At 38.0% G+C, this 12687-nt stretch overlaps 1 protein-coding gene across 1 annotated transcript in view; it reads left to right on the top strand.

The window, feature by feature from the left end:
• The first annotated feature begins 7981 nt into the window (after positions 1 to 7981).
• Positions 7982 to 12687, top strand: part of LOC109862899 (synapsin) — a 46380-nt gene continuing 41674 nt past the window's right edge. The window contains exons 1-5 of the mRNA XM_020443070.1: positions 7982 to 8151; positions 10392 to 10731; positions 11078 to 11331; positions 11640 to 11775; positions 12092 to 12196. Of these exons, the coding sequence (XP_020298659.1) occupies positions 10462 to 10731; positions 11078 to 11331; positions 11640 to 11775; positions 12092 to 12196 (765 nt within the window). The 5' untranslated portion in view covers positions 7982 to 8151; positions 10392 to 10461. The remainder of the gene's footprint in view (positions 8152 to 10391; positions 10732 to 11077; positions 11332 to 11639; positions 11776 to 12091; positions 12197 to 12687) is intronic.

Raw genomic sequence — 12687 nt, 5'->3', positions numbered from 1 at the left:
ACCCATCCAAGTACTGACCATGCCCAGCGTTGCTTGACTTCAGTGATCGGACGAGAACTGGTATTCTACAACGCGGTATGACCGTTGGCGAGAATTTCATGCTTATGTCTGATAGATATATTATGTGATTATTTATAGTAAAAATGTTTAAAAACTACTATCAATAATAAAAAATTATTTGAAGTAAAAATAATTGTAATAAAATAAGAGAGAAATAAATTAATTAACTCGCAGTGTTGCTATTCGTTATTGTATCATCAAATTTTCAATGAGTTTTAAATTTCAGATGAATTTACGTAATTACGCAGACACACATGTAGAATTGTTAAATTGGGTTTTAGATCACAATTGTAAAAAATTGTAAATATTGTCAGAATTTCGAAGTGCTTGTACTTTTCCAGCACGCTAAAAAGGATCAGACCTCAGACGTACGACAACAACCGGCGTGTATTGAAACCGGTTGCGGAAGACTAAAAAATTGTAACAAATGGCCCTCTCAGCCTGACTGGTTCGACCTATCGCGATTAAAGGGGTGCGAATTTTTTTGAGTGCGCCTATCAGTTTCGAGGATAAACTCGACTTGGTATATAAAATGCGCTGCGGCACTTTATGACAATCTACGGTGCATTCGATCTGGCTACTAGTACGCATCGTCTTCATTGGCTTCTTCAAAAAGTGTTGTCAAGACGCTACTTAAGATATCACAAAGCGAACAATGACTTCACGTGACAGACAATAGAAGCGACGTGCGATCATTCGCGAGTAATACGCAGCACATCTTTATCGACGATGAGAGATATTGTATTCGAGAAACTCGAGAGACTAGAACGATCAATCAGAACTTCAAGAAATAAATGTAGAGTAATTTTTATGCAGAAAAACTGAGTTATATAAAATATCGATTTTAACGCATCTCGTAAGAGACCGTAACATTGATCGTTCTAATTTCAAATTACTAACATAACATTGATTATTCTATTTTTAAATAGCGAGAGTACATTTCTCGTTTTAGTTCCAAGTGAGATTTTGATTTCGCAGAAATATCGAAATTGTACAAAAATTTCTCGTGTTTCATATATTGTCCGAGCCTCTCACACAACTCGTCTTGATAAGACAGGAATTATTTAACAGGATTTTGTTATCAGAAAAAAAAAACAGAAATATTTGCAACAATTCTCTTCGCACTGGCATAAATTATAGCGCCATCTCTTTTCGTGCCTTTTTAAAAAGCCACTGTTTTTAGAGACGCACATATGCGACAGTAATTTTATCTTAAGTGTCTCGTAGCGTATCGTTATTTTTCCATCAAGCGGAAAATGCTCCCTATATCGGGGTTAAGACATGAGACGAGGCAGATTTACCGCAACGTTATTTTGTATCAGTAAGTATCTTTCATATCGCGCGAGCGGATTATTCGCAATGCGCGCGAGAAGGAGTTTGACAGCGGAAAACCTTCTTACACACTACTCTTCCATCTGCGTCCGGCGAACTTGTCGAGAGGTATTCGAGAAGGAACTTTGTCGCGTATCGATTGAAGTTTCCTTGAAACGAACAGGCGCCACGTCTACACGCTTCTTTGAATGCAAAGAATGTGAACACGCTATATATACATACAATATTCTCGTAAAAGAAACCTTATAAAACGTTTATAAAAATTTCACGTTTCTGATTGACATCACCTTGACACTTCTTTATGGCAAAATATAGCTTCTTACGTTTATTGATCCGTCAGTTCTTTCGTCGAGTGATTTGTATATCGACAGAGTCACAAACGAATTAAATTAATGATTATTTATAAAACTATTTTTTTTTAAAAGAAGTTAGCACTAATTTCTTACAATTAAAAAACCACGTCTTATAGTAACTGTATTGTCGCATGATTTATTATAGTCAGAAGTAAATTTATACAACACATTGTTTATAACATTGTTTATAATATGCTTGAAAATCTATTTAAACTTTTTCTTTAAATTATCTCATTTGAAAAAGATCCTATTCCGGAGATATAACAAAACGTTTTCTTTAATAACGTAAGTTTACCATTCCTCTCGCATCGATATTTCAAAACTTTTCAACAAGTATTTTAACAAGTATATCAATACCGTAAGAGAAGCTCATTGTTGTTGACGGATTTCATTCTGAAACGGAAACCTCCGAGCAATATCGATGGAATCTCATAAGTGACGTCGAACTCAGCGTCTCTTAATAATACTCGAGATTCATTTCACTCCCGATGGGGGCTGCGCTCGCCCACGTTTCCGCGATCCACCCTCCTAAGTAAAAGGCGTCATTCGTTCTCTCGTCATCGATTCGCCCGCGCCGCACGTTTCCGAAAAATAATTTTCGCCACGAGGTCGATCCCTTCTTCGTTTATTGGCAGCGCTCCTAATGGCGCCCAAGTCGCGCACGTCGAAGGGGTGCGAGAGTAAAAGTAAAGTTTCATCTCCAGTCGGCAAGTAGGCGGACCGTGTTTGACATACACCGAACAATCTCGCACAAATACCAACAGACAGACGAGAGCGGCTTTCTTTTTTTTTTTTTTTTTTTTTTTTGTTTTTTTGTGTTCCTCTCAACCCTCGTTGTCCCTTTTCGCGTAGACGTAGGAGCGCAGCGATGGAGTGCGCGAGTGAGAACGAACCCTCGAGTATCGGAAAAGCGCGAGGGGATACATGATAAGGGTTGCGCAGGCGTCGACGTATCGACCGGAGCAGTCCTCCGGGGCTCACACCCTCGCAGATCGCCGGCGAGCCTCACTGCTTCATCTGCAAACTAGTGGGTAGTACACGCACGCGACACAGGTAAGTGACCGCAGTTTGACAGCCGCATACTTTCTCCGTTAGTTCTTCGGTTCTTACGTCGGTTGTTTTTTCAATTTCACATTCACGTGACAGTGTTATTCTTCCTGTACTTGCTGTCATCGAGAAAGCGACGACGTTACTCAACAATTAGCAGTTTTCTCTGATCTCTGTGTGTTGTAAGTATCACCTTTGCCGGTTCGACCCCGTGGAGTACGCAAAGTCACTGGCTGGTGGCGCGCACCACCTTCACGTGACGATCGTCTCAGCGGGGTAGTTTCGCTGCTTCTCTCGAGGAAGTTTCATCGTCGCTCTCTCTTTCTTTCTGTCTCTATCGCCAGTGATCGCTTGATAAGTGTTCGATTAGTGAATATATTGGCGTAGTCGGAAGAACGTCGACTCGAGCTCGTAACGTTTGAATCGCCGCGATCGAGTGTTCAGCGACTACTTATCGAGCTCTTGAAGCTCGTATTAACGTCTTCGCAGACAAGATTTTCTTGAGGTAAAATACTGCCGCATATATCAGAGAGAACGCGAGTCTAGTATATAGCCTCAACGACTGATAAAATTACTAGCTGGTTCGAGAAGAAAGTATGTTACTTTAGCAAAATGTATTTTTGAATTTATGGTTATTGCGCAAAATCCTTTCTTGGTTGAGGATACAATCAATGTTATGTCATAAACGTACGGAAAAGTCAGGAAGTGAGAAATGGGACGACAATTCAAACGCGGAGTGACACGCTGAATTATAGGGAGAGAGAAGTGGAACGGAGAACCAAGGGTGCATTTTATAAAACGGTACTCTTATTGATTTTTTTTTTTTTATGTGCAGTTTATGTAATATTTTTATATAAATTAACGATCGCGCATCTTTTCTTCCGTCGTGGCGTTAATAAAAAAACCGCTGTTTCTTTGAAAGTTTTAGTCATGGCCGCCGAGATGGATTTTTACGATTAGCGTAAGCGCGCGTAGGAAAAGATATTCTTTTGTGCAACAATGGCGTTCTTTGTATGCGGTTAATATTCTTTTACGAGACAACGTTTTTCTTAAATTAAAAATTCACGTAAATTAATTCTTGCAACAAAACGCGTGTGAAAGGAACAGCTTTTAACGTTGTGCGTTTTATTGCAATCTGACAAAAAGATATTGCGATGGAGCAGAATTAATTTTAGGAATATATTGCAGTTTAGAAAAATGTAAAACCTTAATTAGACCGAGACTGAAGTTAATTGATATTGATGTATTCAGATAGCGGTCTTTTATGCAATTTATCTTCATCAATTTCTGCGAAACATCAGTTTTCTTATGTAACAAATAAACTTGATTGAACAATTTCAATAATGAAAATTCTGTTATTCTTTTATTTCTTTGCGCAAATTATTGATCCGTCTCTGCCAATGTTTCTCTGGAACTTTGATATTAACTTGCCGGCTGTGTACCAACCAACGTATTTTTAATGAATTAAAATTATGAAGCCGCACACACACACTTTCTCTTTCTCACACACTCACACTCACGTATGTACGTTATGGTCTTCCATGGTTACGTAATTTTTTGTAACATTTGTTATCACGTGTCTAAAATCTTTGGATAAAATATATGCATAACAAATGCATAAAAAGATAATACGTAACAAACACATACACAAACATTTCGTATCACAATCTAAAAGTGAGTCAGAGATTAAAACATAGGGCAGGGAAGCTATTTTTCACGCAAGATTTAATCTCCGTAATTACGTGAATTCTGATATCAGTAGTATAATGTTGTTCCTCATTGCAGTAATTATGAAACTACATATACCGTAAAATTTGCAATATCGACCATATAGGTGATATTTGTGTCGAATCTAATTTCATGTGAATAGAGAGAGATACTTAACATCAAAATAATTTACGCTCATTGCGCTCATTAGTTATCTACGTAAATGGTCTCATACTATAACATTATAATATTTTACTGCAAAATTTACAGTTAATTAATATAATCTTTCTAATTTGCTTTAAGCGCGCGCGTGAGTAAACCATCATTTGCCATACAATTTGTGATTAAAAGCTTGTGTATATTTCACATTAATTACTCGTCTGGTAAAATTTTTACGTCTGTTTAAAACAGGCGTATTGATTTTTACACACGCATTATCTTTTATTTAACAATGAATAAATATCAGAGTTGGAACTTTAATCTGAGTATTATGGATTGTATTAATATCTATACAATATTGCTAACGTACGATGACCTATATTTTATCTAATATTAAGTAATTAATAATTTTCCAGACTGATAAATTTATAAGGACTGAAATATGTATGTAAGATCTCAGATATCGCTTCTATAAAATTTGATTCAATGGCTTATTGAAAAAATTTCAATGAATCAATCCTCAATGGAAAAGTTAAATATTGTTATTTCATTATCTCAGACTAATATATTACTAATACTAATATATTTTTTTTTTTACATGCAATAGTTATAAACTTAACATTTACGTAGATTTACGTAACATTTATGTAGATACGATTTCTTTTTCTTTTTTGTGCATTTTAAAATAACAAATAAACTCACAGTCTCTTAAAGACCGATACTTAATTATTATATCGTGATTCTGCTTTGTCGAATTATATCGTAATTCTGCTTTGATCGAACTTTTGTGTCACGTAACTCATGATTTATTATATTACGCGCGAAGAGTAACCTTCTTAATGTACAACAGTTATTGTAAGGCATTCGACGCATGCGTCGATATTGTGCGTGTAAAATAGTTAAACTATGATATCCACGAGCGTGGCTCATCAACATGTAATAGCTTTGTAACATGTTCACCAGTTCGCGGTCTAATAGGCAGCTGCTATTCGCGGCGCGCGAAGATAATTCTACGTCATGTTCTATATCAAGCTACGAAATCTGTGAAATGTTATCACGTGAAAGTTGCTTTAAGTGGAGATTAATTTATTTCTCATTAGTTCACCAAGTTCTCTTCCCTACGTATTTGTCGCAAATTATACGTCTAAGCTATTTTGATCTCGTTGAAGCGGCGAAACTCGAAAGTAAAACTGCTAAAATCACTGTAATATCACGACGTAGCCTACGATTTGAAGAGCTGGCGTGAATTCTTATACGATAAAATAGACTTGCGGAACGTTTCAGACCCGGATGTTCATTAGCTTTTGCAGCCTCTGTAATCTAAATTCGGAATTTTTCCATCCCGAGGTCTTGATGCAAGTTCTCTCTCTCTCTCTTCTTTGTAAGTTCTTACACGTCTTTAAACTTCAAGTGAAAAAAAAGCACAACCAAAGTTATGCTTGAAGATACTTCAGACTCTTAATAAAAAAAAATTGTTAAATATTCATACATGAGATGAGATATAAAAATATCTTTTGAACGTTTACATGCAAAATAACAGCCGTTTCTTTTAAACTGTTTAAACTGTTTTAACATGGGTTGTGTGTAGCATCTATTGCCAGAACAGACCATCGTGCTGTCGTCGTTTGTTCAAATTGTTAAACGAATCGCAAAGTTTTCTTCCTCGGGCGATGTTCCAAAGTAGTTGAATGTTGGGAAGATTACCACACGCGAAAAAGTTCGTCCTTTCCGCGAAAAACACAGGCAGCGTTATTATCAGAGAAGCCTGCCAGAAAAAAAAAAAAAAAAAAAAAAACAAATACGAGATACGATTCGAACGTATCATTCTCTTTCCTTCGACGTTTCTCTTCCGGCTGTGTGCGCGTGGAATTACATCCCTCGAGTTCCTCAAGGAAAGAAGATGTATTCTACCTGGCGAGATATGACGGGGAAGTCATAGAAATAACATGTATGTCGCGTATATGTTCCACGAATACGTAAATACAGCAGAGAGCGCTTCTGCGCGCAAAATGCTGTGTAAAGCATTTTAAAAAACTTCGAGATAAAATCACGTTCCGGGTATCGATTTTACAAAGCGTTATGTTGCCGGTCGTTGGTTACACTGGTTACGTCATATGTGTTTTGTCGTTTGAAGCGTAATATGTGATTCAGTAAGTTTATTGCTCGCGGTAGAAATTGTATGAGAAAACGGTAAATTCATTAACTTTGAAAAAAGAAGTTCTTTTAAAAAAATATTTTTGTTTTTAATTATATATAGATGTTAGTTAACAAAATAAGAGTTGTCTCAGAGAAGTGCTTACTTTGAATTATATTAGATAAAAAGAATATATTTGTTGGAGTTTTATGGAACTTCTGTATATTATTATTACGGGCGCACAATACTATATAATAACAAATCAGTACAAAGTACGATATAAAGAAAGTATAACAGAAGCACAAACCAGGTTTATGATCTCAGCTTACAGTTTCCAATACGCTTAAAAATCCAATTACGGAGAGATGTCGCAATAAAAGTGTTCTTCCGTGCCACGAATGCGTCGTTTTGTTTAAGCCACTCGAATCGAAAGCAAAGCTCTTTGAATTAGAGTTATAAAGAATGCGGGTCAGAATATTCTTTGAGACAAGATTAAAAATTGGATATTTTTAAGTAAAAACACATTAAATAAAGATTAACAATTACTGCGTGTGTGCTTTTGTAAATAGAAAATTTTAGAAAATTAAAATTACACATAAATATGCAATAGATATTATTTGACAAGCGCAAAATGTTGAAAAAAAATTGATCTCATGGATATATTCCAATATTGAATTTAATAAATGTTTTGTAAATTATTTGCAGAAAAAAAGGAGAATTTTACAGATTTTATTCTTCAAAATACAACGTAGAATATTTAATTTCAATTTATTTTACGCACAATATTGTAATTACACACATCTACTCAATTTTTCAATACAATTGACGTCGTTGTAGTTTACAGTTTGCAATTGAAAAAATGAAAATTGCTCAAAGCTTTAATATCGCATTCTTTCTTATTTGTTTTCTTTACCTGTTGCAGATTTCAACTTGGATTGTTTATTTTCTCCTTCCTCACCTCCTCTTATTTCATCCTTTCCTTTCGGATTACCTTACGTTGAAGTTTATCCTGCGACGCGTCAAGCAGAGGAGCCGCTCCATCGATCTTATCCAACACGATCTATTGACCTACAACGAACAACATCATCTCACACAGTGCGACGTCGACATCGCGTCCTCAGCAGCGCACGACCGTCGCAACGTTTAGAAGATTGGAACGGAGGATCATCCTCCGGATTTCTAACGGCGTGAACGACAAAACTGCGAACGGTTTTATCGCAGCAGTGAGACCGGTGTAACCATCAAGATTACCGGCCGCGGCGGTTGCGCTAAGTACTGTGGTACTCCATCACCCGGCAACATTTCATTCTCCAGTTTTCGTCAATCCTTTACCTCCAATGTCAACTACCTGAAACGGAGGTGAGTCGCTGGTATTATATTCGCTATCACGTCGCTTCCGGATTGCAAGGCTGGCATTTACTTCGCGGATCTTCAGTGCGATGTAACTCGAATTTTTTAACATATGCGCAATATAAACAAATCTCATATTTCAAGATGTTCATACGAGCATTTTATGAAAACAAAATCGGATGCGTTGTGTTTTTATATTTGTCAAATGAAAATGTCCGAATTTAAAACAGTGGAACAATCTCTGCATGGAATAATGATCGCGTGACTGTATTGTGTAAGCTTTTATCAATTTTTCTGATCGACGCACGATATTTAAAACAGATGTTTTCACACATAAAGATGTGTGAGGGAAAAAAACACACCATTCAGATAATTTATTTCCTGATTTTTTTTCCTCCCGTCGCTAAATTTTACCATAAATAAGCGATAACACGTCGCGCGAGAATAGCTTGATTTTCTCACCGTGTTATCCGTGTTGTATCATAACACGCTTTTTATAAAAGTCAGAATTAATATGTTATCGGAAACGCGAGAAATTCAAGAATTCCTATAATTAAACTCTCGCGCGTGTGTTGAAAACATTTCGATTGAAACGCCCGCGGTATCTCACTCGAGAGAGAGCGAATACACAAATATGCCGTTGAAACACGCATCCGATGAAAGACCATGTATCACATCGACGAGGCATATCGACCGAATCCTTTTATAAGCGGCTTTTATATAGAGCCAATTTACGCACACACCATCGTCTGTGCGTGATAATGATCGGGCCGTTAAAACGTTGAACGCGATATATCTCAATATTCCATGGCTCTCCCATAATGCGACCGTGATGGAAAAATAGATTCCCGTGCCCAATTAACCGAACACAAGCGCTTACCTGAGTTGGTCATTACACAAACGCCGACACATCGTGTCAAAGTTATGGCGTTGGAAATTGGGACAGTCACTGAAACTCGAGACGAGGGTTCGCAGTCCGACGGGCGTGAAGCGATAACGTCAATTTGAGATAGGCGCGAGACATTTAAAGAAGAGAGAATTGAAAATAATATATTTTCCCCGGTTGCGCTAAAACTTTCTTACTATAAATACAAAAAAACTCTATTTACAGCAAACAACAATAAGTAGATAAACGTGACAATGATGTGTTTTACGTGTGCTATTTTGTAAATTTCGAAAGATTAAATCTCCCCTTCGAAACCGTTGTGGAGAAGCAGACAAACTCTTATTACAAAATAATAAATTTGTATATTCTCATACGTACATGTTTTCTTCGTGCTTCTCGCATTTTTATTTAATACGTAAACGAAGTTTATTTGATAAAAAAAGAGACTCTCGTCTATAAATACAAAAAACCGACAAAAAAATTTTATATCATCCTACAATATTTTAAAGTGCTGTTAATAATCTACCGAGATCAATAGAGAGCAGTTTTTATTTGAATATCGGAAAAAAAAATCGTGCAGCGAGATAATATTGGGAACCTCTGCTTTACCGAAACTAACGCGTCGTGCTAAAATGTGTCAACAATGTCCAAACACGCACAGGTATCTTGATGTCGTTATTAATAATTCTCAGTCTTTCGTGCTGCTCAACACACAAGTCTGGATGTGTGCATGTGGCTCGTTAAAAATACCGCTTCCAGCATTGGCCCCGAATGCAGCAGCCTGGACGCACGCCACGATATCAAGCCATCGCGCTAATGTTGCTTTACACATGGCAACGTTAGCATAACACAGCCTCCCACCCCGCTATCAGCGTGATATCGCGTCTTTCATCTCTTCTGCTTTTACTTATGACGAGTAACCACACGGACACTTGAGACGTGTGTGTGCGTGTATGTGTGTCAATGACGTAAATGCGCAACGACGTCGCTTCGTGTGGATACTTCGCATTGTTTGCGCCTCGGTGCTCGTTTTTACAACGCGAAATAAATCACTTGAATGGAAGAAAAAAAATATTGTCCCGGCTTGTGCAGATGAAAGAAACGAAAACGTTTACTTCGAGCTGGTGCGTCGTTAATCGTCTCGCAACTTCCCAACTTGAAATAGACATTAAACGTCCGTCACGCATGTAACGTCGGCCGATTAGCGGCCGTCCGAGTGTCATCGTCGACGTCATCTCCATGCTGTTCTCATTTCATCAACACCGAATGGCTGTGATCGATGTGCATTTAAACGCAAGTCAGACACGACAGCGTCAATGCGCGGCCTGCCGACCGATTGTCACTGTCACGACGACCACGTTAGCTTGTCTTCCAGGTTCTCGTCAGGGGACCTCAGCTCGGAGCTCGACGATGAGCCGAACGCGGATCCTGGGATGGCCACCGTGGGCCGACAGGATTCGTCTCAGCCGTATCAAGCGGTGCCGGACCGACCCTTGCAGTCTCAACCGGGACCGATGCAACCGCCAGCTCAGCCCCCGATCCCGGGCAACCCACCTCAGGGACCGCCGCAGCCTATCGGCGGAGACCTCAGTCTCAATCTGAGACCCGGCTCACGGACCACCAGCGCACCATCTTCGCCGGCGAAAACACGAGAGAGTTTGCTCCAGCGGGTACAGAGCTTGACGGGCGCTGCTCGCGACCAGGCAAGTTGTGCAATACGTGTACAACGCTGTTTACTTTCTTTATTTGCACTTGGTTACCTTTTTCTCTTCAACTGATTGAACAGAAATTCAATTACTGCGAAACGAATATTAAGAGCTTCGGTAAACTGCAGCTTGATAAAACCGTTGCGACATTTGATGATTTGATTACACTTCAAATTTGAACATTTAATTCTCAAAACGATCTCCGACATTGCGCACATGTAGTTTTTGAAAAAAAAAAAAAAATCAACTTTGCCACATTGAGATCAATATATTCTCTAGCGAATTAGTAATGTCGGACGACAAGGGGAAAATGTGGTATCTGACAGTTGAAAATGACATGTAGGGCGCTTCTATTCTGGGAGCGGCGGTATCTGGCGCGACCAGAGGTCCGTCATACAGTAAAGACCGATGCTTCACTCTGCTGGTGATCGACGATCAGAACACCGACTGGAGCAAATACTTTCGGGGACGTAGGTTGCACGGCGATTATGAGATCCGCGTGGAGCAGGCGGAATTTCGTGAACTGTCCCTCACGGCGAGTGAGACGGGAACCGTTGTGTCCATGGCTGTCTATCGTAACGGGACCAAAGTCATTCGGTGAGACATTTATCTTCGTATTAATCGTAAAGAGAGAAGACGAAAAAAAAAAAAAAAAAACAGATAACTGCTACATTTCGTTACCGCAAATTAGGGGTGAACTTGATTGTATTCTGTTTCGAAGATGAGTATCGATTTAAGCAAAATACATCGAAGAAACTAAAACTCGTACACCGCGCGCTTTTAAATAAAATAACCAATAAGACCTGAGATTAAAAACACTACGCATTTGATTGAAATATTAGATTAGAACGTCGCGGAAGCGATACGTAAAAAAATTTGCAGCGTCTGTTGTTGCTTGTTACTAGATCCTTCAAGCCTGATTTTGTATTGATACGTCAAAATCTTCGGGACGCCGGAGAAGATTACAAGAACCTTCTTCTCGGTCTGATGTACGGTGGTGTGCCCAGTGTTAACAATCTCACAGCAATTTATAACTTTCAGGTAATATATTTTGATACATATATATATATATATATATACTTTGTCACTTATAAATAAATCAAATTTTTTACCAAACAAAATATCGTAAAAATGTTGCATCTCGGATGTACATCTTATGATTGAAATGCTTGAATTCAATCTCTATATTTGACTCGCAAAGATCTTATATTTGAACAGAATCAGACGGAGATTTAAATGTAATGAAACGATATCTTTCCAATTCATTTCGATACACATGTACTTATCATGTACACATGGTTGTACATGATTGAATTGTTCGATATGTAACCCAAACGTTACGTGTTTCGTAAAATAGGATAAACCTTGGGTATTTGCGCACCTGCTGGGCCTACAACGTCGTTTGGGCAAAGACAACTTCCCTCTGATCGAACAGACTTATTATCCTTATCATCGCGAAATGGTGAGTAAAAATCGATCGGCAAATACGTGTCTGTATTTATATTTTATTTCAACATTTATTTTCTTCATACGTTTTTAAAAACAAGCATCGCCACTTTACCGACCCGGCAAGCAACACGCACGCGTCTGTAAAATATATCGTTCCAACGTGTACATGCATTATACACGAAGCACACATGTTCGTGAAAAATATCTGTTTTCGTTCCGCACGTATATAACGCACTTTAAAAATTACCACATTCAAAAAAAAAATAAAATAAAATAAACTTAAACTACAACGTAGAAACAAAGTTTGCTTCAAACGAAAATGCAAAGTAAAATTGCTCGATGTAATAATATTACTATCCTCCGTTACTTTTGTACTAAATTTCGAGTTTCTTAGGCTACTTTGATTTATCAAAAAAAAAAAAAAAAAAAAAAAAAAACAAACTTGCTGTTGCATATGAAAATAATTAAAGTAAAATCGAATAACGTTTGTGCTCACGCATAATG

The sequence above is a fragment of the Pseudomyrmex gracilis genome, unplaced genomic scaffold, assembly GCF_002006095.1.
Source record: "Pseudomyrmex gracilis isolate BER0280 unplaced genomic scaffold, ASM200609v1 scaffold_10, whole genome shotgun sequence".
NCBI lineage: Eukaryota > Metazoa > Arthropoda > Insecta > Hymenoptera > Formicidae > Pseudomyrmex > Pseudomyrmex gracilis.
Note: the sequence above shows the minus strand (reverse complement) of the source record. Positions and strands in the feature narration are given on the sequence as shown.